The following is a 23,047-nucleotide window of genomic DNA, read 5'->3' as shown; positions in this document are numbered from 1 at the left end:
TCTTTCTCCTCTGCTCTTCTCCCTGTACACCAACTGCTGCACCTCCACCCACCAGTCTGTCAAGCTAATCAAGTTTGCAGATGACACCACCGTTATTGGGCTCATCTCTGACGGGGATGAGTCTGCCTACAGGAGGGAGGTTGAACGTCTGGTGTCCTGGTGCAGCCACAACAACCTGGTGCTGAATGCCCAGAAGACAGTGGAGATTATTGTGGACTTCAGGAAGCACACAGCCCCACTCCCCCCCATCATCCTGACTGACACCCCCATCACCTCTGTGGACTCATTCCGCTTCCTGGGTACCACCATCACCCAGGACCTGAAGTGGGAGCCCACCATCACCTCCGTCATCAAGAAAGCCCAGCAGAGGATGTACTTCCTGAGGCAGCTGAAGAAATTCAACCTGCCAACACGGACGATGATGCAGTTCTACACTGTAATCATCGAGTCCATCCTCACCTCCTCCATCACCGTGTGGTACGCTGGAGCCACTATCAGGGACAAACAGAGACTGCAGCGTGTTGTGCGCTCTGCTGAGAAGGTGATTGGCTGCAGACTCCCATCTCTGCAGGACCTGTACACCTCCAGGACATTGCGGCGTGCAGCTCGGATCAGAGCTGACCCTTTTCACCCTGGACACAGTCTGTTTGACCTGCTCCCCTCAGGCAGGAGGCTCCGGTCCATTCGCACCAGAACCTCTCGCCATAAGAACAGTTTCTTCCCCTCTGCTGTTGAACACATGAACAATAACCGTATGACTGTTCCCACCACTAACACATGACCCTACGCTGTGTCACTGCATCATTTCATGTCTGGCACTGATCACCACCTGCACTCATGTATATATCTTTCAACGTAGCACTCATAATTCTTATTCTCATGTATATATCTCATGTATAGCTCATGCACATATCTTTCTACGTAGCACTTTTAATTCTTATCCCTACTTTTATTTTTTCATGTCTATTTAAGTGCTATTTATGACACTATGTTTGCACTGAAGCACCGCAGCAATTTCCTAATGTTGTAAACCTGCTCAACATTTGGCAATAAACCCTTTCTGATTCTGATCTGATTCTCTGATTCTGAACTGTTTATACTAATGAAGTAAAGCTAGATATAGGGGCAAACGTTCAGCTGTAGTGCCTTAATGTCGTGCCGCATCTTGGATAATATGGGCATCACCTCTGAACACTCATGGATCGATGTAAATGCTGTTGTGTGTGTGTTTTTTTTGTCTTTCTTTATGAATACTGTATATGTGAAGGACGGGATATGGACATTGACTTGCACCCTCCCCAAAGTGAACTCTGTACATCCTATGTTTTTTTTGGTGCACAAGATATGGACAGCTGTCTACTTCAAGATTGTTCCATTCTAAGGATCGCCATTTATGGACTGGGGGCATGACTGCTGTCCCGCATAGAATGCTGTATGTTTCCTTGTTAATGGGGGGTTCATGTGCTGGAATGATGTTAAGGGTTTAATTATCATCCAGAGTGGGGGTAGTGTTACAGGCGTGGCCCTTTAAGGATGAGCCTGATGGGAAATGTGTGCGGGGGGTAGAGCAAGAAAAGGAAAAGGAAGAGTAACGGTTAGCTACAGAAGAGACGAAGAGAAAATAAATAAAAGGAATATAATAACTCCCTCGACAGCCAGAGTTGTATCGGCGATGCCCGCTGTGAGTAAACTGTTTCAGCCCACTGTACGCGGTGTTCGTGCCTTGGAGGAGAAATAAAGGTTCGGTAAAGCAGTTTCCTACGCCTCCCTCGATCTTCTTGCTAGCGGAGTTGACCTGTATAGTAAGCTGTTGCCGGCTGCGAGTCAGTTACAGAACCTTCAAGTAACTGCCAGAGGTTTCCTTACTACGGTTCGGGGCCGCGGATCTGGCGCGGTAACACTGGTGTGCAGGAGCTGCAGCGCCCCCTGGTGGACGGCAGCATTACAACACAACACAGAAATCGGTTTAAAAACAGTGATGTGGTTTTCTCACATCATTTTAGTCTTGAGTGTTTGAGTGAAAAACATCCTGATGGTGGAAATGTTTTTGTTTACATAAAGAGAAACAAATCATCAAACATGCTGAATCAGAGCCGAGTAAAACTGGGAGAACAGCGAGTGTCCACGCTGCATCACTGCACCCCGGCTGTGGTGAACCGTCAGTGATTCTACCTGGATGGTGATTGTAACCAAAGGACCCGACACGACTCAGAAACTCACATTTTTTCTTTTTCTTTTATATTTATTATAAATATAAATAAATAAATAAATGAAGGCTAGAAGGCTGTCCAGTTTCACAGCCCCTCACTTGTGTCCAAACTGGCCGTCAAAGGATCCTACGCAGCATCCTTCCCCTGAAGGATTGTATTGTGCATACTGGGTTGCGTCTTTCCTGTTTTATTTTGAAGGTCTTGTGCTCCATGTTCATTGCGTTACTTTTGTTTCCTCCCTGGCGTCATGTTCATTTGTGTCAGCTGTGTTTTCCGAGTGTTTCCACTTCCCTCAATACCCTTCTGTGCATTTAAGTCCTCTGTCTCTTGCTGTTCAGTGTCGGGTCGTCTGCTTATCTCCTGTCACTGTAAGTCTCAGGATTGTTTTCATGCTCCTCTTCAAGTTTCTGGTCACAGTTTTTGCATACACCTGTTCAGATTACGTCCCATGTCATAGTTTCATGTTTATTTTTAGTTTGCCACAGTTTAGGCTTTAGTTTAGTTTTTTTCCCTCAACTCACCTTGTCTTGTTTTTGTTTTGGATATCAGCCTCAAAGAGCTGGCTTTGTGACAAACCTTTATTACAAGATGACCAACCAATCACAACAGATGCTGTGCCGAGGGTTTTCAGCAGAGGGCGCTGTCTCATTCAGCCAAGGGGTGCAGCAGTCTCCAGCCACACGTTGGCCTTTCCAACAGTGATCGTGAAGCCTCGGACAAACACCAGACATCAGGTTTCTCCCCACCTGCTCCTTAAACATCGCAGTCTCTTCCACAGTTTCATGTCTTGCCTATAAGTGTCCCCTCCACCCCAGCTCACGGTAACGTGACCACATGTGCACAGCAGAGCTGCTGCAGACATATTTGGACCTGTTTTCTCCAAGGAACTGACACCAGTGACCTTAGTCTTCGGGGACACAATGTCTGCACCTCGTCCTGATGCCCAGGTCCAGATGTGGGAGGAGATCCCTCAGGACAGCTGCTGAGTTGCTGCAGGGAAATTTCAGCTCAGTGGACTCACTTTGATGTTGATCTTTGGGGTATCGTTGAACTCTGTGTGAGTCAAACGATGTGGCACCGTTTCCTCCCGATCACGTCACCCAGCTTCGTTTCTCCCAGTGAGATCTGATGTTTGGTTTCTTTACTTTCTCTGATGGGTTTATTTTATACAGGAGTGTTTTTAATGGCTTTATTTCACCTATACTGTTTCTTTTCTGTGACAAATGATGTCATTAAATATGATAATTAATAATCACAGAAATAATAGTATTAATTTGGCGCAGTATGGCTGAGGTTTAGCCTCATGGCTTTTGCAGATGGTTCACTACATTCCAGAACCTTCCGTCATCCTGCCACAACAATGGGTCAAATTCTTTGAAGCACAGAAGAATTTATAGAAGTAAATTAATAAAACATTTTTATGATTAAACATATCCTAGAATCCAACAGTGACAGCTTGACTGCCCTAAACCACCACCCGGACCCCGCCCAGCATGTGTGCGTGTCAGTGGCGGTCCTAGCCCGTTTGGCGCCCTGGCGAACACTCCCCCCCCACACACACACACGCAACATATTAAGGATTGTACGTTAACATCGTTGTCAGAACCACACTGAATTTCACCAGAGAAACACGCACACATATGAAGAGAGAGTGTATACAAACAGCTACCAAACACGTCACACAATGAGAACAGGACAAATCAACAACTGACACTGACTCATTAATATTAAAATCTGTAACATAATGTATTGTTTGGAGTTTAGTCTGTTACTGTTGCTGTTTTTACCATTTCTTCTTGCAGCAACTGTAACTCACATCATTTCCTTAGAGATTAATAAAGTATTCTGACTCTGATTGGTTCAGGATGAGCTGCCATTATCCAATCACACGTCTGCTTACCTGCATCTTTTGCTCGTTTCTCCTCCTCTTCTTTTCTCTTTTTTCTAAACTGAGCACCTGATGGCTTTGAACGTTTCTTGTCCATCTTACATTGGTTTTAATTTTGCACTCCAGTATGAACACCCATCCCCCAACCTGAGGATCACCACAACATAACCTAACAGACCTACACCTTAGTTCACAGATTCACTTTGTCTAAGGTGCATTTCACACGACCCAGGATTCAAATCATGAATCCATGATGGGCTTGGATTTACAGCATTATAAATGAAATGTGCTCTATTTGGAAGCAGCTGGCCCCGCCCCTTTCGACGGGTTGTGTGTGAGACTTTAAATCATCAAACTGTAAATTTTAAATTGTTATTGATCCTTTACCCCGAGTCCTAAAGTGTAGATTTATTTTCTTACTCTTCTTATATTTGTTTGTTTCCTTGCACCTCTGTAACTGCAGCCTCGTCGTCTCGTCTGTCTCTATGCTGGACTGTCTGTAGCGGAGATGACAAAGTTTACTTTGACTTCAGCACCGCGCAGGCGCACCGAGGGCTCTCGCTCACTTCTCGTGTACAGAATTTCAAAAAAACATCGGTGCAAATTATAAGTCTGCATCATGATGTCTGGTGTTTTCGTGTTTGTTGTTTTGTTTTTATTTTTAAGTTGATTATTAGACGCTGCTCCAGCCAGCCAGAGAATCCCCCGCCGCCCCGCCCTCTCCTCCCTGTGCTGCAAGCAGCAGGCGCACCTCGCAAACGGAGGGCGCCCTTACTCCCAGCAAATGGGCGACAGAAAACCGATCGGTGCCTATGACATTCCCAGTATTCGCTGGCTGATGTCGGGGCAGCAGGAGTACGAGCAACTTTTTTTTTTTTTTGTCGATGCCTGTGATGCCGCCCCGGGCAACCGCCCGTGTCGCCCATATCTAAGACCGCTACTGGTGCGTGTGGACCGAGGGGTTCGTCGTGCTGCTCCAACAGGAGTCCGGGAGGTGCGGCGTAGCAACAACGAGCGTGGAGACAAAGCTGGCTTTCAAAAAAAGATTTTTTATTAACAGGAAACTAAAACCGCCGTCCGCTCACCAGTAAAACACACAGTTCCACAGTGGGCCAGGAGCCGGCACCTGTGGGGTCATTACACTTCAACTCAATGAAAAACAGGCCTGCAGAGGGCGCTGTTGCACAGCTGCTCTATCAGCAGATCTTTTGTGGTTTCATACCATCAGTCATTTTCTTTTTGCTACGAGGTCACAACTTTAACAACCTGCAGGGCGGAGGTCATGTGACTCCAGTTTATCAAAATGAAGAGCGGGTGGAGCTCACTCAGGTTCCACATGATGACTCATCGCGGTCAAACAGGAAGGTTGCCGGGTGAGACATCTTTCTCCCAGCATGCTTTGATGATGACGGCATGAACCAAATATGTGGCGATCACATGATTAAAGACAGCGTCTGTCAGCAGAACGCCACCTGCCGTGACTGCGGGTAAACCCCACACGCTTCGGGCCACAAAGCTCTTCCCGCAGGTAGCGACCTCAGGGCTCGCAAAATTTTAAAATCCCCGGTAGCCCTTCGGGCAGGGACTCTTCAGTTTTTGGTAGCCCAAAATAAATTTAAGTAGCCCGAATAAAAAAAGAGCAATTTTTTGATTGATGCTTTGTTTCCTTTACAATATTATACATTAAAGTATAATATTGTAAAGGAAACAAAACATTAATCAAAAAATAGTTAAAACACAAATTACAACATTGTATAAAAATTACAATCATCAACTCAAATACTTGGTTCTAATTGAACAGAAATTTCTATGAACTTGTAAGAACTGTGTAGGACATGAATCTGTGTCAGATCCTGACTTTGAAATTTCCACTGAAGTCACGGTAAGAGGCGAGTGGAACCAAGATCGAGGCCGTTTGCTTTGTGAAGTTTGCACAGACGGCTACATTGTGCCAGTGGTAGTTCACTCTTTGCAACATAGTAGCTGCTCTAAACTGATTTTCAGGTTTATTTTTAGTTTGCAATTGGTGTTTGTTCTGGGAAAGATATTGCAGACTGAGCAATAATGCGTTTCTAATGGGGGCCTTTCTTAAAATGACTGGTCCCAGTAACAAAGGCGCTTGTCGTGTTATTTACACGGGTGCGCATAAGTGGTCCGCATGTGCGCATTCGCTGTCAAAATAAAAGACGCGCAGCAGATAAGAAGTTGCAGCGCGCGTTTGCGTCCATATAAAGGCAGTGTTTTTGTCCTAGAGTGGGATTTTCACGGCACATTCTGCACCACATCTCTGTGCGTTCATCATTTGTTTGAAGCCAGCTCACCTCCTGCAACCACTTGTCCGAGAATACGTGCTTCTTTTGTGGTTCGAACTCCTTCTGACATTTCTTTGGAGGTGGAGGAACATCACAGTAATTGCTTAAAGGAGCTTCTTCGACATCTTTAAGAGTTCTAAACTTTAAGAGTCTGTCCTCCTCCAGAAAATCGTATGTACCCAAACACGCGTTGCAACTTCTTATCTTGTGCGTGTCTTTTATTTTGACAGCGAATGCGCACCTGCGGACCACTTATGTGCAGCCCTGGTTATTTAGCTCGTCATATCGCAGCCACAGAAATTCTTTTGTCCATGAAACCATAAAGCTGCACTTTCTTTTTGCCTTATAGTCTGATTTGTCATAACTTCTCCGTTTTGTGGTAAGCTTTTCTTTGGCTGTCACTTCTTCACCCTGACCTGTCTTATTTGGCTCAGCAGAACTGAAATATAAATCCTGCTGCTTTTATACACACACTCACATAAGCTCAGCGATTCTCTGCGATCAACCTCTCACATGTTTAAGCTGCGGGAGATTTCACTTGTCATGTTTGCATAGTAAGCTAACGATTAATAAGACGATGTCAGAGGAATTGGTGCACAAATTATCATCACTCACAGATCAGTGCTGTCGCTCTCTATACACAGTTCGCACGATTGCAAAGTGAAAGCAAAAAAACAAGCGCAAATTCAAACGCGACTTCAATATGTCACATATTGACTGTGGCTCACCGATGCCAATGACATAATTACCCAGCTACATTTCCGAAAGAATGCAAAAGCATTGACATATATTTTTCCTTCCTACGACAGCCCGACGGACAGGGCAGAGATAGACTTTGGTAGCCCGACTGGAAAAAAAGACTGGCAAAAAAAAGATTTTGCGAGCCCTGGACCTCTACAGCTCCGGCGTCCCAGCGGCTGCTGCACGCTGCTGCATCTTCTGCCTGACGTGAGGCAGCACAGCGTCCCTGTAAAACACCTCCAGTTTGGACACTGTCTCCTCCCACAGCTCGGGGTCAAAGGTCACCAGGACCACAGCCGTTTCCTTCAGGGTGAAGACCACGAGGTCGGCCTCCCGCAGCCCCGTCACCGCCAGCTGACACTGGATCTGAGTGTAGTAGCTGTGGGAGGTCTTCAGGCGGTACACTGGAATCTGGAGGAGGAGGACACGAAATCAGAGAGGAAGAGGTGGAGGAATTGGAGGAGGAGGAAGAATCAGAGAAGAGGAGGAAGAGGAGGAAGAGGAGCAGACTGATGTGTGTTTGCTACCCCGCCGCGCTCCCGTGTGGCCTCCTCATGCAGCTGCAGACAGAAGGCGGGGTCCTCCCTGCAGGCGTCCTCCACCCGCCTGTGTCTGTGCTTGTAGGGACACTTCACCTCCAGACAGAGCAGCCATTGGCCGCTTCGTCTGTCCGTCACGATGCCGTCAGGACTGGCAGCCAACCAGGGCCTCCGGGGGTCGACGAACAAGCCACAGTCCCGAACGCAGACCTGCTGGCCCAACGCCGAGGACTTCAGCCTCTGTGGGGTGATGTAATCAGTGACATCATCAGCAAATGTTCAATAAAGTTTAGTGTGTAGAAAACAGCAGTGAAGGACCTCCTCCTCGTCCCCAGTTTGTAACGTTCTTGTGATCATTGCGGTTTTCTCACATATTTTGTGCGTTTTCTGATATTTTTCACTGATTCTGGTTTTCTTATTATTTTATACACATCTTTCTTTCACGTCACTGGTTTAAAACTATTATTTTCTCTGTTCACTGTTGACCATTACCATAATAATTAGTAATTAGTCATTTATTTGTATTTTACCTGTCAGGCGTCGCACTTTTTAGTCTTTTCCTCGTGATACTGAGCTTCTTTGACTTGTTAAATTAAACTTTAACTCAGAGCGCTCATAATGCCCATATATCCTGCTGGCCGTGTTTGTGAGATGGCGGAGTGTTACAAAGACGCTGAAACACACCTGGTACCTGCGGATGACCTCAGCCTCCATGTGGACCCCCCAGCTCATGGCTCTGGTCTGGACTCTGGGCCCCTCACCTGTCGAGACAGTCAGGTAACCAGTTACTGGCTGACCTCTCGGGATCCTGCACGTGTTACAATAAAAACTCACACCAGCAGACGTCCTGGTGAAGCTGCTAAAAGATACATTTATATGGAGTCAGGGTACCAGGTGGTAGAAGGTGTGGCCTACCTGTGACAGCAGCCAGGTAGGAGGTGGGTGGAGTTTTGCTCTTGCCGTTAACAAAGCCGGAGCGAGCGATGCTGTGTGCCACCGAGGCCGTGATTCGGTTCTTCCTCCAAGCGAACCAGTCTGGGTTGTTTCTCTGTCCGCGGGTCAAGACTTCCACCTCCTCCACCACACACCGGTCCAGACGGACACCCACATCCAGGGGCACCTGCTCGGGTTTGGGAGGGGCTGCTGGGGAAGGTTTCTGGGGAGGATCTGGATCAGCAGCAACCGCCTCCTTCACAGGTTTCTGTGCCCGTTTCTGTCCTCCTTCAGGAGGAGGTCTCGCAGCCGAGGCAGCTTTTTGGGCGCCGCTGTTTCCTGGATCTGCCCGGGAGTCAGTCCCAGTCTGAAGGGGGCGCGCAGCACCGGGTCTGGTTTTACTGGAGGTTCTGGTTCCAGTGATGCCTTCTGGAGTCTGGATGGAGGGGTGGTATCTGACCTGAGGGAGGACTGGTTTCTGAGCCGTGCCAGTACCTGTGGAAGTCTGCTTGGTGTGGTGGTTCCGCATTGTTGTTGGGTCTTGATCCGAAAGGGGACCAGAAGAGAAACTGCAGGAAAGGAATGAAAAGCAGAAGAGTCTGAATCCAGGAAGCAATAAACGTGATCAGATGAAATAAAATCACGAAACGAAATGAATATCAAATCAAACGGGTAATAACAGATTTTTAACTTGACAGAGTCGACCGAGGCTTTTATTTTGAAGAGTCAGATGTTTCGCCACACATCCGGTTCAAACAGCCGAAACAAACCACGTGATCGCCCGACCCGTCCCCAAGCACATACACTCCTGCCACCAGACTCCGTTCAGATTTGTGTAGAAACACGGAGCTCGGCGCTCCGGTGGACGCAGGCTCACCGGGAGGCGTTTGAGACTCACGGGGAGGAGCCGCTCTGGTTTTCGGCCCGGACCTCACCAAGGCAGCGTTCATCGTTTTTCAGGGAGATCCTTCCAAATAATCAGGCCAACTTTAACGTTTCCTCGTCTGTCTTTCAAGAAACAACTAAAAGCTCATATTTTTTAGTTTTTATGCGCTGTTATTTTGTTGTGAAGCACTCCGTGATCCTTGTCTTAATACAATTTTACTTACTTTTATAATGTGTTCTTAGGGTCCTCGTCTTATGGGAAATAGCTTGATCTCTTGAAACAGAAAAACAGGGAAACACAGAAACGGAAGGAGGCCCTAAAGTGAATGAATTTTGAATAGAGTCTGGTTGAAGCCGCTCCGGCTCCTCTGAGAGCACACGGCGAGGTTAGTTCGTGTTTCCAGACCTCGGCCTGTCTGTTCTACGCTCATTAAGCTGTAAACCAGCGGGCTGGCTCCTTATCTAACTGGCAGGTGAGTGAAAGTGTCAGAATGTACCTTACCTGTCTCTGCTGTCGGTCTGAGAGCAGAAACGAAACCGAGTCTATTTAAAGCTTCGCTGACTCATTATCCCGTGACACCAGACACGTCCCGGCATGTTTCAGCTCAGCCTGCTCCCAATAATCTGGGGGATCATCGATGAATCGTATCAATAACAACCGGAAGACTCGGGTTTGGAGTTTGTTAATACAGCCACAGTAGACGCTGAACACTCTTCATCATCATAGCAATAGCCCTGATCAATGTAAATAGCTGACCTGACTGGATACCTCCCTGGACTTTTTAGGGGGAGGTAACAATGTTTAAAACGATAACAATAATATTTATATTTATAACAAAGTGCAATAATAATTAATGTGCAATAATAACAGTGTGCAATACACATACACTTATTCTTCTTTTTTATACTAAGTTAATATACTGTGTTGTGTTGTTTGTTACGTTGTGATGTGTCATATCGTGTCGTGTTGTGTTATATGTAGTGCCGACGTAGGACAGTTTTTCCAATTTCATTGTACTACTGTACTATGTATGACTGTGCAATGACAATAAAGAGTTATCTTATCTTATCTTATCTTATCACTGTGTATGAAGGACGAGCTGCCGTCAGCCCACCTGTGTGCAGGTCGCAGTCTCACCTGGAGGCGTGGCTTCGAATCCACTTCTGACAAAACGCTTTGCTCTTGTTTGTTTACAATAGTGAAAAACAGTGATGCATAAAAATACCAACTATGCATTTTAATATGCTGATTCAATTCAACTTTATTTATACAGCGCCAAATCACAACAACAGTCGCCTCAAGAGAGATAAGATAAGACTTTATTGATCCCACAACGGGGAAATTTTTGCGTCACCTCAGCTCAGGTACAGATATATGAAGGAAATACAAAAATACAATTTAAGTACAATCAATGAAAAAAGTAAGATAATACACTATATACAATGGTAGCATACACAGTATGTGATTATGGATATAGTTGGAAATACGGAAGACATAAACTATATAGCTTGGAAGGTCATGGAAGGTCCATTATGCATGAAGTGGTTACCGTGGATGTTCACAGTGTCCAGTGACTTATGACATCGTGATTGAGGAGTTATAGTCTAACTGCTGTTAGACTTGCTTTACATTGTAAGGTAGACCCTACAACAATAGATACAGAGAAAAACTCAATCATTTGACCCCCATGAGCAGCACTTTGGTGACAGTGGGAAGGAAAAACTCCCTTTTAACAGGAAGAAAGTGCTCTAATAGGGTGATATGGTACTACAAGGTCATTAAGATAAGATGGGGCCTGATTATTTAAGACCTTGTATGTGAGGAGCAGGATTTTGAATTCTGGATTTAACAGGAAGCCAAAACAGGAGAAATATGCTCTCTCTTTCTAGTCCCTGTCAGGACTCTTGCTGCAGCATTTTGGATCAGCTGAAGGCTTTTCAGCGAGTTTTTTGAACATCCTGATAATAATGAATTACAGTCGTCCAGCCTGGAAGTAATAATACTGGTACTGTCTCCAGTCTGGTCAGAGCCCGCTAACTGTCTTTGGTTCTGTGTGGTTGGCTGAACCGCTGCTCGCCTCACTGAAGAGAATTTGACAGGAAGTGGCGAGCTCCTGTTCTTTGAGTCCTTGTTCTGTTAGACCTCAGTTTGTGTTGAACCGCTGTGATGTGTCCTCCTGCAGCGGATCATGCGGGTCTCTCGGGTCTCTGCCGGCCTCTTCCTCACTGATCTGGACTCGGCTCTGAACACCAGCGTGTTGACCAGCAGAAATGTCACTCTCATCATCAACGCCAGTGGGCTCGAGGACATTTCCTACCCGCAACTGGATGGTCTGCAGGTGCTCCACATCCCCGTCCAGGACCAGCCTCATGCCCCCCTCAGAGAGTACTTCGACCTGGTAACTGAACGGATCAACCAGAACCAAACGGGGGCGACTCTGGTCCACTGCACCGCCGGCAGAAGCCGGTCCTCTGCGCTGATCATGGCCTACCTCATGAGGTAGCCACAGTGCTTTAGTCTCACTTTGACAGTCAGGTTCTGGTCTCTGATGTGGTTCTGGTCTCTGTGCTTCAGGTCTCAGGGTCTCAGCCTCCGTCGAGCTCACCAACTTGTTCTGGAGCAGCGACCATTTATTCGACCCAACGCTGGTTTCTGGAGGCAGCTGATAGACTTGGAGAGGACCCTGTTTGGTAGGAACACGGTGAGGATGGCGAGGACACCAGGCGGCGTCCTTCCTGAAGCTCTGGAGGACTCGGACGCTGCAGCGGTGCACTGCCTGAATGTCTGATGCTGGCTGGCTCTGCAGCGTTTTCGGTCTGAAGCGCTCTGAGGAACTGCTTCCACGTGCTCTTCCTGTTGTTGGGAGGAGCTTATAAACCTGTGCATATTTCTCCTGTTCTCTGGGCCTCAGAGTGCTGCTCTGCGATTGGTCGTGGTTTAAATGCCGCTGAAATCATCTGTTTTCTGCAGTGTGTGTGTGTGTGTGTGTGTGTGTGTGTGTGTGTTATGGTGCCAGACGGTTATTTACTTGTAATTTTAATGGTACAAATGAAAAAGTCACATGACTGAGCAACTGGTTCAATCAAACCTTTATTTAAAAAAACCCCCAAAACAAAAAAAAAAAAAAAGCATCAGCAACAGTTCAGGTCAGACGCTGCACACAACCCTGCAATCAAGCTGAACTGAGCATGTGCAAGAAACGCGTGAAAACAACAAGTAAGAAAAAGTTTTATCAAGACAGCAGATTGACCACATTAGTCCGGGGGCGGGGCTGTAGGGGGCGGGGCTGTGTGTGTGGGGGGCTGAGGTCTCAGTACTGGAAGCTTCTCTTGGTCTGGATGTCATCGAGGATCTGCTGCAGCTCCTCGTCCTCGAAGCGACCCTCCAAGCTGAAAACACAGAAAACTTTATTGACACAGCAACCGAACAACCACACAGACACACACACAGGTGTCGTCATGGAAACACAGCATCGTCACAGATCACTGACGCCACCTGCTGCTCTGCCGCCTCCTGCTGCCGGTTCTGCTCTGAAGTATCTGCAGAACTGAACCAGGACCAGCTCTGGACAGGAAACTGAATCTCTCTGCAGCTGTGTACCTGACTCCGTGGTATAATTCTCAAACACGTAGCCTAAAGCAGACGACTCGTAAGCTGGAGAGTCACAGATTTAGAGGATCATCATTTAGCCTGGAGAAATAGTTTGCTGCTTTATAAGAAAGCCCTCCACAAAGCCAGAACATCTTACTATTCATCACTGATTGAAGAAAATAAGAACAACCCCAGGTTTCTCTTCAGCTCTGTAGCCAGGCTGACAAACAGTCAGAGCTCTGTTGAGCCAACCATCCCTTTAACGTTAACTAGTAATGACTTCATGAACTTCTTCACAAATAACATTTTTATCATTAGAGAAAAAATTACCAGTAATCATCCCACAGATGTAATATTATCTACAGCTACTCTTAGTACCATTGATGTTAAGTTAGACTCTTTTTCTCTAATTGATCTTTCTGAGTTAACTTCAATAATTACTTCCTCCAAACCATCAACGTGTCTTTTAGACCCCATTCCTACAAAACTGCTCAAAGAAGTCCTGCCATTAATTAATGCTTCGAGCTTAAATATGATCAACCTATCTCTAATGATCGGCTATGTACCACAGGCCTTCAAGCTGGCTGTAGTCGGTCTTGTGTCAGTGAAGTAAAAGACGGATTTAATGCGACAGGACCATTCAAACAGCAGTCGCTTTCTAAAACACCGGATACAGTGGATGCTAAAGTATTCGGCCCCCTTGAACTTTCCCACATTTTGTCACATTATAGCCACAAACATGAATCAGTTTTATTGGACTTCCAGGTGAAAGACCAACACAAAGTGGTGCACACGTGAGAAGTGGAACGAAAATCATTCATGACTCCAAACATTTTGTACAAATAAATAACTGCAAAGTGGGGTGTGGTAATTATTCAGCCCCTTTGGTCTGAGTGCAGTCAGTTGCACATAGACGTTGCCTGATGAGTGCTAATGACTAAATAGATGCACCTGTGTGTAATCTAATGTCAGTACAGATACAGCTGCTCTGTGACGGCCTCAGAGGTTGTCTAAGAGAATATTGGGAGCAACAACACCATGAAGTCCAAAGAACACACCAGACAGGTCAGGGATAAAGTTATTGAGACATTCAAAGCAGGCTTAGGCTACACAAAGATTTCCCAAGCCTTGAACATCCCACGGAGCACTGTTCAAGCCATCATTCAGAAATGGAAGGAGTATGGCACAACTGTAAACCTACCAACACAAGGCCGTCCACCTAAACTCACAGGCCGAACAAGGAGAGCGCTGATCAGAAATGCAGCCAAGAGGCCCATGGTGACTCTGGACGAGCTGCAGAGATCTACAGCTCAGGTGGGGAATCTGTCCACAGGACAACTATTAGTCGTGCACTGCACAAAGTTGGCCTTTATGGAAGAGTGGCAAGAAGAAAGCCATTGTTAACAGAAAACCATAAGAAGTCCTGTTTGCAGTTTGCCACAAGCCATGTGGGGACACAGCAAACATGTGGAAGAAGCTGCTCTGGTCAGATGAGACCAAAATGCAAAACGCTGTGTGTGAAAACTAACACTGCACATCACTCTGAACCATCCCCACTGTCAGATATGGTGGTGGCAGCATCATGCTCTGGGGGGGCTTCTCTTCAGCAGGGACAGGGAAGCTGGTCAGAGTTGATGGGAAGATGGATGGAGCCAAATACAGGACAATCTTGGAAGAAAACCTCTTGGAGTCTGCAAAACACTTGAGACTGGGGCGGAGCTTCACCTTCCAGCAGGAAAACGACCCTGAACATGAAGCCAGGGCAACAATGGGATGGTTCAAAACCAAACATATCCATGTGTTAGACTGGCCCAGTCAAAGTCCAGATCTGAATCCAATCCAGAATCTGTGGCAAGATCTGGAAACTGCTGTCCATCTGATCTGACTGAGCTGGAGCTGTTTCAAAGAAGAATGGGCAAAGATTTCAGTCTGTAGATGTGCAAAGCTGGTAGAGACAGACCCTAAAAGACTGGCAGCTGGAACTGCAGCTGGTTCTACAAAGTATTGACTCAGGGGCTGAATAATTACACACACCCCACTTTGCAGTTGTTTATTAGTAAAAAAATGTTTGGAGTCATGTCTGATTTTGGTTCCACTTCTCACGTGTGCACCACTTTGTGTTGGTCTTTCACCTGGAAGTCCAATAAAACTGATTCATGTTTGTGGCTGTAATGTGACAAAATGTGGGAAAGTTCAAGGGGGCGAATACTTTTGCAACCACTGTAGGTAAGTATCGGATTCAGTACCACATTCAAAAGTGACCCAGATTGGATTTGAAAATATTGGATTTGCTGTTCACACTGTCATTACCATGATCGGATACGGGTCGCAAAGGGTGAAAAAAAGTCAGATTTGATGCGCTTTCGCCTGCAGTGTGAACGTAGCTTTGTTATTCTGCAATAGACCTAGGATTCCCATGATGCACTGGGTTTTTCCTTTCCAGTCACCTTCCTCACTATGTGCTAACAGACCTCTCTGCATTGAATCATATCTGTTATTAACCTCTGTCTCTCTTCCACAGCATGTCTTTATCCTGTCTTCCTTCTCTCACCCCAACCAATCACAGCAGATGGCCCCGCCCCTATAAAGCTCCTTGAGGTGACTGTTGTTGTGATTTGGCGCTATATAAATAAAATTGAAATGAACTTTCAAAATAAAGCTGCAGGGCTGGTCAGGTCTGTTTTTATGAAGTGTTTTACGTGGCCCGTGTGAGTGCAGCGTCACACGCAGTGCTCTGTTGTCCAGATTCTGTACAATAAAGTTCAGATTTGTCTCATGAAGCTGTTCCACTGTGCCAAAAATCATTATTTCAGTCATAAACTGATATAAAAAAAACTGAGGAGGTGGTCACAGGTTCATCCTGTGGGCTCAGACTAAAGCCAACTGTCTCACCCAGCTGACTCGCACAGCCAATCAGGATGAGCCTGTGCCTCCACCTCCACCTGCTTTTCAGTGATCTTTTATTTTTCATCTGAATCGTTCAGATTCAGGGTTAGACAGACACGTTCATTAAATCAGAAGTGTGAACAGGTAACACTTCCCGCCTGTGGAGGAAACACGACCCGTGTATTTAATGGTGGAACGGCAGGAAACGCATCACTCTCCGTGCCCTCGCCTAACTGGTTGTTGTTCCATGGGCTTAATCAGAACGGTCCCATTTGTCACTACCCGATCCGTACTGGAAACCTGATCGGTACCACGCATGTGTGAAAGGCGTCTACTTCATTTCACGATAGTTACAGGTCAGAGTATCTGTTGAGATGTTAACAATAAGTATCTCTTAAAACTTTTGCAATAATGAAACATTCAATACAATGTAGACAAAAACGAAAAATAAAAAGATAGTTACGGATCAGGACTCCCCGATGCTTACCGCGCATGTGCAGATGTTTTCTTCGTCTTCTGTTCGTTTAATGGCAGTTTACTGCCAGTGTACAAGGACACTGCCACCTGCTGACCGAGCGAATGAACCCTATTGTAAACTGAATTAGCGTCGTTACAAACGTGTGTTAAATTTGATTTAGTGATAGTCGAGTGTGTTTATGCTCGTCTGTGTGGAGAGGATTGTTGGAAAAGTGATGATAATGTGCGCTATCACTGTCAATTGTCAGTAAACACTTCATCTGGCTGATGAATCTTCACGTGACACATTACAAAGTCTGTATTATTAACTCTGTAATTAGGCGCCATTCTTCTTATTTTACGGCGCTGTTGTTCAATCGGGGGACGCTCTCTGTTGAGGAGAAAAGCATGAAGTTGTTTGTATACGGATTATCCATTGTTTAAATGTCCGAAAAAGAGGCAGAGCTGTCGAGAAATGCTAGGAGCTAACTGGGCGCTAACCGTATCATATTAACTGTCACAGTGTTGGCAAAGAGAGAAAGTGACGTAAGATTTGTGCATGCGTGGTACCGATCGGGTTTCCGGTACGGATCAGGTAGCGACACCATCCATGTGATGGTCATGTGACCACGCCCCTCAGCTACAGAGTAAATGGTCTGTGTGCAACGACTTCCTACAGACACACGCAAGGAATTCTTACCAACCCCACTCATGCTGTGATCACCCACCCACAGGTAGGGATGGGTATTGATAAGATTTTCACGATTCCGATTCCATTTTCGATTCGATTCTTTATCGATTCTCTTATCGATTCTTTTTAAAAAAGGAGAACACTAAGGTCGATTAGCTTAGAACTTTGTTTTATATCTTCTCTTTGAACAAGATAGAAATTTAGGAGTAACATGGCCTTACAAACCCAACAGTGAGATCTTAAGAGATCCAGCCTGCGGCTCTTCAATGGGGTGTCACAGGGTCCCCAGGAAAAAAAAAAATTGTAAATGTAAAATAATAAAATAAATATTCTTCTGTAGCAATAACAAAGTATAACATAAATTATTCTGTAGCAATTACACAAGAATATCCAGTAATGTCCCTGCCTACAATTAAACACATTCACTTACCGAAAATCATCTGCTGTGGCAAACGGGTGCAAGCCTTTGACCACAAACTGAGTCTCTGCTCGGTGACATTCGTCTATCCTGGCCTGAAAGGAGATGCTACCGGTAGACTGCAGCGAGAACTGCCAGCATCTGAGCCAGACTCTGTCTCATCATGGTCACCTAAACGCACAGTAATGGCAGATAAGGCAGATCGCGCTAACATAATATGCACTGTTGGTTGATTATTTACCTGCCGCATTAACGGGAGAGGACGTGCAAACGTTACCGCTGCTGCTGGGTTGAGATTCACGAGTCCGGAGCGGAATTAAAAACACGACATTCATTTAAGGTCATCGCGTGTTTTGTGAGCAAATGCTTTTGCATATTCGTAGTGTTTCCTCCCTTAAATGAAGTATCTACTTTGCAAGTATTGCAAGTTGCCCTGTTGTCATCCGTTCTTGTAAAGTATAACCAAACTTTTTAGCGTTTGAGCCGCCATGTTTCCTGCCAGGTAAATGACGCTCCGCAACGTGGTGACGTCATTCGGGGCGACTGGAATCGATAAGGGAATCGTTTGCAAACATGGCAAACGATTCCAAGGAATTGAAACAGTGGGAACCGGTTCTCAACAAGAATCGGTTTTCGATACCCATCCCTACCCACAGGTGTGGTTTCTGGATTCCAAATGTTGTGGCCATTTTTGTTGAATGTTTATAAAATGCAGTTTGTATTCATTTTAGTTCTTTAAAGTTGTAAGAATATGCTGACCTAGTTTTGTTAAGTAAATTTGTAATTAATTTTTGGAAAAGTTCTTTGGAAAGTGATTGGTTTATTAGCTTATGGAGCCTCCCATTAATCAGGGGATTAAGAGCACCTGGACGGGTGTGGTAAATGTTTTTGGTTTTTTGTTTGCCAAATGTCTGATGGGAAGACAGGACGGTTAGAAAATGATTTTTTGACCACTTTTGAAGTTGTTAAAGCAAATTAAGTTAACTTTCGTTTAAGTTGTAAGAAGTTATTTGGTTGATTTTTGTTTATAATTTTGCACGAAATAAACGCCATATGATTTTTAAACAATGGAGTCAGAAGTGCGTTCCAAAAGCAAACCTCCCGTTGCCACCCACGGCCTTTTCGGTGTTTGGAACATAAAAGGCCGTGACACCAAATGTTTCCACCTGCCGCATCCAACCGGTCACAGCAGATGGCCCCGCCCCTCCCTGAGCCTGGTTCTGCCAGAGGTTTCTTCCTGTTAAAAGGGAGTTTTTCCTTCCCACTGTCGCCAAAGTGCTGCTCATAGGGGGTCAAATGATTGAGTTTTTCGCTGTATGTATTATTGTAGGGTCGACCTTACAATATAAAGTGTCTTCAGGGAACTGTTGCTGTGATTTGGTGCTGTATAAATACAACTGAACTGAATTGAACCTGCCTATGTGTTTAACTCAGCTAGTTATGAACTGTGGAGCAGCTCCTGTACCTCAACACTGCAGCTGTCAGAGGCTTTTATTGTGAAGTTCCTGCTGTGACGTGGATCTGACTTACCTGGGGATCAGGGCTTTGGCCTCCTCTGCGGCTTCTGGACACAGGTTGGCCAAACTGGCGAGCTCGAACTTGTGGAGCTTCTTCTGCAGCAGGAGGCTGAAGACAGAAAGATGACAGGGGTCAGAACCGGATCGCCTCAGACCTGGGTAGGAGCCGGGGCGGGGGCGTACCTGCGCACGGCCGTGATGGTCTCGCGGTTCTTGAAGCGGCTGAAACGGGCCGTGTAGTTGAGGGTCTTCATGAAGACCTCGGACAACTCCTGCTCGTCCTCGGCGCTCTCGTTCTGCTGCTTTCTGTGCTCCAGCAACATGTGGACCTCCGAGTTCAGCAGCGTCTCCGCGTTCTCGAACTCTGAGGGGGAGGAGGAGGGGTTAACATCTGTCAATCACTCAGCTCAGAGAGGCTTTGAACCTTCAGCCGAACCCACAGACAGCAGCTCGGTCTGTGTACCCGCGTGCACCCACGGACCGCCCGCGCGTGTCTGTAGTTGTTCGAGAGTGCGTGCGCGCGCTGCAGGTACTCACCTTTTGGAAAGAGCAGCTGAGAAGCGTCCTCTTCAATATCACCAACATGCGGAGGAGCCGCGCCGCCTCCAGCCGCCATGTCGAGGAGCATTCAGGAGCGTGAAGCCGCCCGGAGGGTGAGACACAGCTGCCCGGTCAAGCCTGGCAGCTCGGCAACAAAGCGCAGGTCGGGGGTGAAATCCCGGAGAGAACGGTCGGGGGGTAGAAAGCAGCGCCGCCGCTCCGGACCGCAAGAAAACAGCGAGAACTACTTCCGGGGCGCCCACAGTCACTTCCGCTCTTTGTGACGACATTAAAGAACATTATGAAAAACAGAAGGAGGGTGCAGTTTGTGCCAAAGAGATGACAATATAAAAAAAAAATTACATAAAATTAGAGAATCAGGTCGACAGTTCATTTTCCTGTCTGGCAGGGATTCTTTCAAAGTAACAGTCTCTGCTAGCAGCGCCCTCCTGCGGACGGGAGCGGCAGCTTCGCACTGAGTGTCAGAGAATAGTTTTAAGCAGTTTAAAAAAAGATTATTTTGTTACATGAGTGCCGGAAGCCGCTGAACCCCGACAAAAAGAAACAGAACAGAATCTATCTCAGCGGTCGTAAAAGGGAGACTGCGTTGGCCGGGAATCGAACCCGGGTCAACTGCTTGGAAGGCAGCTATGCTAACCACTATACCACCAACGCCTGAAGGCAGTGGCGCTGTACCACAATAAAACACACGCAGCATCAGTATGACTCAATATGGCGTAACGTGACGGCTGTGACCTCACAGCAGGGAGGTCCTGGGTATCACAGAAACTCAGGAGAGGCTTCTCCAAGCACACCAGCCACAAAGTCAACAACCTAGTGTAGCTGTGCAGTACAGCGACGAGAGCTCAGACCTGGAGAAACCAAACAGCCACTTCATAATATCAGCTATCAATTTTATTTCTACAGCACAAAGTGCTTCACAAGTAGTTCATGAACAAGAGAAAATAGAAAAATAACACATGATATAAGGCAAACGCAACATATTTAACATAAAAACAAAACAAACACAAAACAAGCCTGATGGTGCTCAAACTGAACTTTGAGTTTCATCAAGCCAGTGTAAAAAACGTGAGTTTCAAGACGAGATTTGAAACACTGTATGGACTCTGAAGTACGAATATCAAGTGACAAGTGATTCCCAGTGTTGGGTATGGAACGCCAGGACTGCCATAATGAATTAATTAAATACACCATTAAATAATTAATTAAATGTGGCAATAATTAATTAAAATTGGAATTAATTAATTAAATAAATAGTTATGATATATGTAATTAATTAATTATTGACACATTTAATTAATTATTTATGTATTTCACGTTTTAATTAATTATTGACACATTTAATTAATTAATTATTGACATATTTAATTAATTATTTATGTATTTCACATTTTAATTAATTATTGACACATTTAATTAATTATTGACACATTTAATTAATTATTTAATGATATATTTATTTATTTCATTTTGGCAGTCCTGACGCCTGGCTCTCATCATGAAATAATTTTATCTGTCAGCCTCATCCATCAAACTCAGGGGGCGGGGTTAACGCTGATCGAGTCAAAACCATTGCTTTGGCCTGGTGGCCATTGTTTCTAGCACACAACCGGCATGTGGAAGCTAACAGAACTGAGCTTTGAAAAACCCTGTTTGTGTGTTACCAAATACCGTTTTAATATTTTTTTAGCCGAGAATGTAGTGGTTTAATCTTCATGTGTCTGGTCGGTTTGTCAAGATACAGCCTCTTTGCAAAAGTGTTTCGATGATTTCGGAGATGTCGTCCCAGTCTCACGGCAAAGCGTGGGATAGACCCGCTCCCCTCGCAAGCAATCCCACCGACAAAGCGCAGGCCCCGGTACACAGCTGTAGTAACCCCCGCTGACTTCTTTTACTGAGGTTATATTTATCGATGTTTTATTTCCTGATGTTCTTATGTGTCCTACGTGTTTCAGTCGCCAATTCTGAATTATAACTAACATTAAAAACATGTTTAAGGAGGAGAGAGAGCAAATAAATCTGTTTAACATCTGATCTTTGGGTTTTTGTTCAGTAATCAGCATGACCTGTGTATAAACACATAAAAGAGATAACGTTGGTGTTTCCGTCATGTAGTAACTGCTGGCTTTAACTGTACAAAGGTTGTTCGACACTATGAAACACATACAGACTTCATGATGTTCGGCTAATATTTTTATTGTGAATATTAATCATGCTGACCTCGCTCTGTACACCACGCAGCGAGGTCAGCATATCCACGATATCCTCAGCTCCATGAGTTAACACAAAGTTTCCCAGCTGACTATCTAACTGCCAACTATTCCAGAGACGTGAAAATATACAGCATAAAGAAAAGTGTAAGAGACTCAGCAGCAGATTAGAATAACAGTTTGTGGCGTGAATAAGACACGGCGGGACCACGAAGCAACGTTCAGAGTCATCTTTATTTACATCTCACCACACCACAACACCCCCAAACCCCTCAGTCCCCGTGTTTTTAACTAGGCGGGCGTGATTAAGGATGCCGTGCAGGTGCGTCCGCCCTCCCTGCACGGCACCGCAGACCACGCCCCACCACACAGTTATACATTTAATAAATCACCAAATGAATCCAAGAAACGAGCAAACCTGTTCCGACAGTTTGAGTTTGTATTCCCTCAGCTGCAGACTCGCTGCTGTTTAAATGTTTGAAAAGGAAGATTAGATATAAACAAACGTCAAACATAGACTCAGTCTGCCTTCACATTTGATATGAGGCCAGCACGTATAGTGGCCTCAGCAGGCTATTACTGAAATACACGTGCTATATCATAAACTATGATATAAACAGGGAGGTCCTATTAACATGTTTAGTTTTAAAGGACACCTTCCTGCCTTTAGTCTCATTCATGAGCAGTATTCGTTTTCTTCTAACATCCAGAAGTCTGCACAATGTGTTTCATAGTTTGTAACAAGCCTTTGACAGGTAAACATAACATGACCGAAAAAGCAAAAAAAAAAAAAAAAAAAAAAAGAGAGAGAGAGAGTGTTGACATAAGAAGAGAAAATGCTCTCAATTATGGAGACAGACAAATGGTTCATTTATGTTTGATGTGTGTTTATTCCTCCCTAAATATCGTCGGTGAAGTTTGCCATGCACGTCAGATTTTCCTGCGCATTTTTATACCTCTGCCAACAGAGAGAGAAAAAAAATCACATTCTAACAGACAGCTGGTGCTTAGAATACAGTTGAATAACTATTAAAAAACAGATGATATTTAGATGATAGTTCAGTCTAACACATGTGCCAGTGGTTCATTAAACGTTTGTGAAACTATGCAGTTATGAAACGTAACTTTAACCTCAGCCAAACCGATTTGCTCAGTTGTAAATAAAACAGCGAAGTAAACGTGACCCGACAGACAGAACCTGAGTGAAT

At 45.3% G+C, this 23,047-nt stretch overlaps 3 protein-coding genes and 1 non-coding gene across 8 annotated transcripts; 1 reads left to right on the top strand and 3 right to left on the bottom strand.

Annotated features, from left to right (window-relative positions):
- Positions 1-5,127: 5,127 nt before the first annotated feature.
- On the bottom strand, positions 5,128-10,271 carry LOC101468563 (uncharacterized). Of its 4 annotated transcripts, XM_076873533.1 has the most exons (6): positions 10,011-10,271; positions 9,733-9,780; positions 8,606-9,192; positions 8,375-8,451; positions 7,679-7,930; positions 5,128-7,562 (listed from the first exon to the last, which is right to left on the bottom strand). In XM_076873533.1, the coding sequence occupies exons 3-6, from the start codon at positions 9,150-9,152 to the stop codon at positions 7,305-7,307; spliced, it is 1,134 nt and encodes a 377-aa protein (XP_076729648.1). In that variant the 5' UTR covers positions 9,153-9,192; positions 9,733-9,780; positions 10,011-10,271; the 3' UTR covers positions 5,128-7,304. The 4 variants fall into 4 exon arrangements, with proteins under 4 accessions (XP_076729648.1, XP_076729649.1, XP_004572644.1 ...); XM_076873534.1 differs by lacking the exon at positions 9,733-9,780 and having other exon boundaries at positions 10,006-10,271; XM_004572587.6 differs by lacking the exon at positions 9,733-9,780 and having other exon boundaries at positions 10,011-10,270.
- Positions 9,841-15,880, top strand: LOC101468287 (dual specificity protein phosphatase 14). 2 transcript variants are annotated; one of them, XM_004572582.5, is made up of 3 exons: positions 9,841-9,981; positions 11,692-12,008; positions 12,084-15,880. In XM_004572582.5, exons 2-3 carry the CDS (start codon positions 11,698-11,700, stop codon positions 12,295-12,297), a joined length of 525 nt encoding a protein of 174 aa, XP_004572639.1. In that variant the 5' UTR covers positions 9,841-9,981; positions 11,692-11,697; the 3' UTR covers positions 12,298-15,880. The 2 variants fall into 2 exon arrangements, with proteins under 2 accessions (XP_004572639.1, XP_076729650.1); XM_076873535.1 differs by lacking the exon at positions 9,841-9,981 and having other exon boundaries at positions 10,559-12,008.
- On the bottom strand, positions 12,584-19,877 carry polr2d (RNA polymerase II subunit D). The gene is made up of 4 exons (XM_004572581.5): positions 19,606-19,877; positions 19,252-19,432; positions 19,082-19,177; positions 12,584-12,898 (listed from the first exon to the last, which is right to left on the bottom strand). Exons 1-4 carry the CDS (start codon positions 19,694-19,696, stop codon positions 12,820-12,822), a joined length of 447 nt encoding a protein of 148 aa, XP_004572638.3. The 5' UTR covers positions 19,697-19,877; the 3' UTR covers positions 12,584-12,819.
- A 334-nt stretch (positions 19,878-20,211) lies between these two features.
- trnag-ucc (transfer RNA glycine (anticodon UCC)) lies at positions 20,212-20,283 on the bottom strand. Its single transcript has one exon. It is a non-coding gene; the product is annotated as a tRNA-Gly (tRNA).
- Between the last annotated feature and the right edge of the window lie 2,764 nt (positions 20,284-23,047).

Source organism: Maylandia zebra, linkage group LG14, assembly GCF_041146795.1.
Source record: "Maylandia zebra isolate NMK-2024a linkage group LG14, Mzebra_GT3a, whole genome shotgun sequence".
Classification (NCBI taxonomy): Eukaryota; Metazoa; Chordata; class Actinopteri; order Cichliformes; family Cichlidae; genus Maylandia; species Maylandia zebra.
Note: the sequence above shows the minus strand (reverse complement) of the source record. Positions and strands in the feature narration are given on the sequence as shown.

What these genes read in the sequence shown, in the direction of transcription:
- polr2d (XM_004572581.5), bottom strand. Translation starts at nt 19,696, where the DNA reads ATGCTCCTCGACATGGCGGCTGGAGGCGGCGCGGCTCCTCCGCATGTT. An exon ending in TCAGCTGCTCTTTCCAAAAG is followed by an intron (nt 19,433 to 19,605) that starts GTGAGTACCTGC and finishes CCTCCCCCTCAG; the next exon opens with AGTTCGAGAACGCGGAGACG. An exon ending in ACCATCACGGCCGTGCGCAG is followed by an intron (nt 19,178 to 19,251) that starts GTACGCCCCCGC and finishes TTCTGTCTTCAG; the next exon opens with CCTCCTGCTGCAGAAGAAGC.
- LOC101468563 (XM_076873534.1), bottom strand. Translation starts at nt 9,152, where the DNA reads ATGCGGAACCACCACACCAAGCAGACTTCCACAGGTACTGGCACGGCT. An exon ending in AGGTCATCCGCAGGTACCAG is followed by an intron (nt 7,931 to 8,374) that starts GTGTGTTTCAGC and finishes ATCACCCCACAG; the next exon opens with AGGCTGAAGTCCTCGGCGTT. An exon ending in CCACACGGGAGCGCGGCGGG is followed by an intron (nt 7,563 to 7,678) that starts GTAGCAAACACA and finishes CTCCTCCTCCAG; the next exon opens with ATTCCAGTGTACCGCCTGAA.
- LOC101468287 (XM_004572582.5), top strand. Translation starts at nt 11,698, where the DNA reads ATGCGGGTCTCTCGGGTCTCTGCCGGCCTCTTCCTCACTGATCTGGAC. An exon ending in ATCATGGCCTACCTCATGAG is followed by an intron (nt 12,009 to 12,083) that starts GTAGCCACAGTG and finishes TCTGTGCTTCAG; the next exon opens with GTCTCAGGGTCTCAGCCTCC.